The sequence below is a fragment of the Nicotiana attenuata genome, unplaced genomic scaffold (assembly GCF_001879085.1).
Source record: "Nicotiana attenuata strain UT unplaced genomic scaffold, NIATTr2, whole genome shotgun sequence".
NCBI classification, from domain to species: Eukaryota; Viridiplantae; Streptophyta; class Magnoliopsida; order Solanales; family Solanaceae; genus Nicotiana; species Nicotiana attenuata.
The window spans coordinates 1-4,378 of record NW_017693854.1 but is presented as its reverse complement, the minus strand read 5'-3'; the positions used below and the strand labels follow the sequence as shown (position 1 = coordinate 4,378).

Here is a 4,378-nt window from a genome sequence, read left to right as displayed (position 1 = left end):
ATATATGCTTCCTTTGTTCAAAAAAAGAATTGTAAATATCAATTTCTCATGACATCACTCAATTCATTGTTTGTTAGTCTACACACTGAGTAGCAACGTAATTACTAAATTATAATAGGTCTCATCACACGATGACCATCATATTGAAATCTTACACCCGCCAAAGTTTCGATGATTTTGTTTTTGGTAATTAAATTTTATTACTAAGCGAAAATATTTACAAGTACAAACAAAACTCCTAAGTTTGGACAGAAGGCCAATAACTCAGTATACTACTCATTCTACCTATTTTCATTCATGCTATGGGTAAAGTTCAAATGTTGCATTTCTTTGCTCAAACTACTCTGCCTATTGCCTATGTAATGCATTTCTTGAATTATCTGCCTAGTAATGTCTTCACTGCATCTCCTTTCCTGCTAAAAATTTCTTCGATTCCTTTCCATCCACAGTTGATATACAGCTCCTGCAATGCTCATTCTATAAATCACAGCTTTTGGGCCCTTGCCTGTGACATGTTTTGTTGCCCACTCAATCTTCTCAGCCCAACCATATATCCTTCTTGTAATTCCCTGCCATGCTAGTAATTTCCCACATGTGTCTGTTGAAAATGTACAGGCAAAGAAGAGATGTTGATGACTTTCCATCTCTTGATCACATAAGGGACTTGTTTGGTTTACTTGTATCCCCCACTTACATAGTCTGTCTTTGGTGTACAAAATCAGTTTTCGATGATTTTGAATCATATTAACACGCAACTAACATAAATGTGATGGAATTCTTGGAATCTCTTCACTCTTAATTTAAGGTTGTAAATTTAAATGGTGGCGGTAATAGTGGAAATGGTAGTGGAGTAGAAGAAAATTTTCGTGGTGGAAAATAAAATATAAGGGAGGGGTAAAATGGGTTAGGAGTGCTAAGGTGGAATGCCATGTGACATACACCTCATCAAATGCCAGTGACACATAGGATTGGATGTCCACCTTGGACAAACTTAACGGAAGAGGGGTATATTTGAACCAATAATATTACGACAGGGATATATTTGGACTGTAAGTATAACGAGGGATATATTTAAACATTTTCTCATAGTACAGGAGTATATTTGACCCTTTACCGAAAAATTAATCGTTACATTATATTTTTCTAACTCCTATATAGTAGAGTAGATGTCGTGGAGAGGACTCTTTGTACATTAATATATAGGAGCAGTTAGATTGTGTACAAGTTTGGGTCAGACTCGGCTCACTAAATATAATAAATATAAAACTAATAAATATAAGCTTGATAAAATTCAAGTGGCAAGAAGAGCTTCACAATCCAATGACAAGAAAAAGCCCAAAACTTCAGAATTAATAAGGCCAATGCTAAAAACAATGCACTTATATCTTTTCAAAAACCAAAGTAATCATCAGATATGTCATACTTGTCAACTGCCCCCCTTTCCCTCCAACCTAAGGCTCAAATCAAAATTCAAAACCTTCCATAGTGTCATGAGGGAGCTTCACATCCTTAATCTGTCGAGAAATTCTACTACTCGAGACTTTGTCGAGTCTAACATTAAAGCATCCCCGCAGGTCAAGTGATACAAGATTAGGACAACCATCAAGAATAGCTTGAAGGCCTTCATTTGTCATATAATTTCTAATGAGCTGAAGGCGGCGCAGGGCAGGCAGGCTTTGAGCAATAGCTAGAGCCTCTTTATTTATTTCTTCACCGGATTTCGTAATACAGGAGATCTTCTTCAATTCTAACGATTTAAACCATGACCAAGAGCGTTCAAGAGCTTCAAAAGCTTTAGCTGTGATAGTAGTGTCTATCAGACTTAGCTCTTCCAATGATGGCAACTTTTGAACTACTTCAATGAAGCCTTCGCGTTGTAGTTTTGAGTAGCAGTACCACGTAATACTAAGTCTTTTAAGTTTTCTTGATCTGCTGATCAAAAGAAAATATGAATAAATGGAAAGCAAGTGGAAGCATACATTAAGGAAGCCAGAAATTACCTCTCCGCTACGTAAAAAAGCAACTCTTTCGTGGCGAAGAATGACAATATAATGTCAACTAGCCAACCATTGCACAATATCAAACAACATACCATTCTTCCGAAACTAGCTAGGTCTATTCTTTACGATCGAGTTACAACTCGCAAACGCATAGATAATGGAAGGAGAAGCATAAACTTACCTTGTACTGAGTATCACCCACGAAACCTGGTCCTTTTTCATCAAAAATAAGTTCCTCAACACGGATACAAGAAGGAGAAAGAGAAACTAGCATGCTGTCCGGACTTTTCAGCACTAGAATTGCGTCGTAACACCCGGAATACCCTAGGGTTTGTGTGGGATTTTGGGGGAGGAGTTGCAGGGGTTCAATTAGGTTTTCTTGGTCTGAAATACAGGTGAAATAACTCAGTTTGTATTCCCTTAAAAGACCCCTCTTGGCCGACTTTGGGGCTTTTAATTAAGTCCTCTCATTTTGGCAAGTAGGTGATGCACCTACTTGTCACCTACCAGTCTGCGCTGTCTCGCGAAAATGCAAATATCTCTCTACTCCAATATCGTATCGACAAACGGTTTAATGCGTTGGAAACTAGACTCGTAGATCTTCAATTTGATATGTAGATCATCCCATTGTTCCAAGCATATTGGGAGAAAAGCGTTGCATATACATTTGACCTTTAAATTTTCAGGCATATTAATATAATGAACTTGTGATGGACCTTTTTCCCAACTTTTGTTCCACAACTCGTCTTGACTTCAAAACATAAACACCTTTGGATAATTAATGTTGATTTCCATAATCATCCATGGTGATTCACTTAATGTTGATCCATAAGTCTACCGTTGATTAACCTGAAACCCCTTACGTAGTACAATTTCACTAGGGCTCATGTCCATCGGGAATATCTGAAGTGATTTGCCATCCACCTAGGGACGCATACTGATACTTCCATTAATCAACCGTATTTCATAGGCATCTAATATGATTTCATACTCATCCCTAAGGGGGTATTCCAATCCCGTGCAATTCATAAAATCCCTTCTCTTTAAATTTTTCCCTCAATCAAAGGCCAAATGTATCCTTTTATCTATACAATTACACCCTTTATTCTACCCACACCTACACAGCCCGAAGTGACAGGCGTCATATTCTCTTCTTCTAATGTGCTCCTAGTTTAGACTCCTCTGTTTTCATTCAGGCCTGTACGAGCTTTTTATTATATAGTGGAAATCATCCATTCACCTTGTTCTTTGATGGGTTAATCCCAAGGACATACATATTCTCGTCAATTCTCACTCACCTTTTTACCATCCTTACCCTTATCTAACTAAAAACTATGTTGCTCTGCGATACTTTCTACCTTACGACTACCACTTATCTATTTTATACTACTTGCAACCTTCCTTCTAATCTTGCTAGACCAAACATTTTTTCCCCTTTTGTCGTTGGCCTTTTTTTTTTTTTTTCTTTCCTTTTCAGGTTTGGTTCCCTTAAATCGTAAGCATTTAACTTTTCCTGGTGTTCTACTCCACCTCGCGCGCTTGTTTTGCTGCATGAATATTGGCCTTGTCTTATGCACCACCGATACTATCATTTCTATACCTCTGCTCCTACGCTTGATCTGCAACACATCACCTTGATGAGTTTTTTTTTTCTTCATTTAGCCATGATAGGTGCCACTTTCTTATGGAGTGTATACAATTGTGTAGTGAGACTTGTTGTTACAAGATATTTTCGTTTAGTTCATATGCATTAGGTGGGAAACTTCTTCCTTATTTCCTCAGTATCTTTATTGTAGTACTTAGGGAGACCTTCTGGCCTGTGTAAGTGCGAGCTTGATTATGTTGTACACATCGGAAGGAAAATTGTTCCGCTTGTTCCTTACTTGCCTTACAATAAATCCTTAGTTACATAACTTCATGCCTTGTGGCTCGTAGGGTTAATCTTTTAATCGTCAAATTTTGACTGTCTCCTTTTGGCCTTCTCTCTTCTTTTCATAAAACTAAATGGTACCTATTAACGGTCTCAATCATATTGTAAAATTTTCAGGATGATTGGTAATCTCGTAATCTAGAGACTGAAAATTCCCTATGCTGCGGTTTCACTACATTTATCTTGCTGATCTATCAATTTTATCTGTGACTTCTTGTCTCTGCCATAAACCGGGCTTTCTGAATCAATTACTAATTACTCGTTGGTCGCATTTCATATATATTTTTATAATCTCTCTTTGGTTATTATTCTTTGTCTCAACCACCACTACGTACTGCTCCTCATGTTAGTGTTTCATTTCACGACTTATTTTATCATAACAGTCTGGTTGGGAAAACTTACTGCCAGTTCTCGTCCGATAACTGTGCTTGTGTAACTGTTCTGGGAA

At 37.5% G+C, this 4,378-nt stretch overlaps 1 protein-coding gene across 1 annotated transcript; it reads right to left on the bottom strand.

Annotated features, from left to right (window-relative positions):
• Positions 1 to 458: 458 nt before the first annotated feature.
• Positions 459 to 1,929, bottom strand: LOC109222597 (putative F-box/LRR-repeat protein 23; the record flags this gene model as incomplete). The annotated part of the gene is made up of 2 exons (XM_019386937.1): positions 459 to 598; positions 1,478 to 1,929. Coding segments are annotated over 2 exons (592 nt in total), but the record flags the coding sequence as incomplete, so codon positions are not given.
• Positions 1,930 to 4,378: the final 2,449 nt, after the last annotated feature.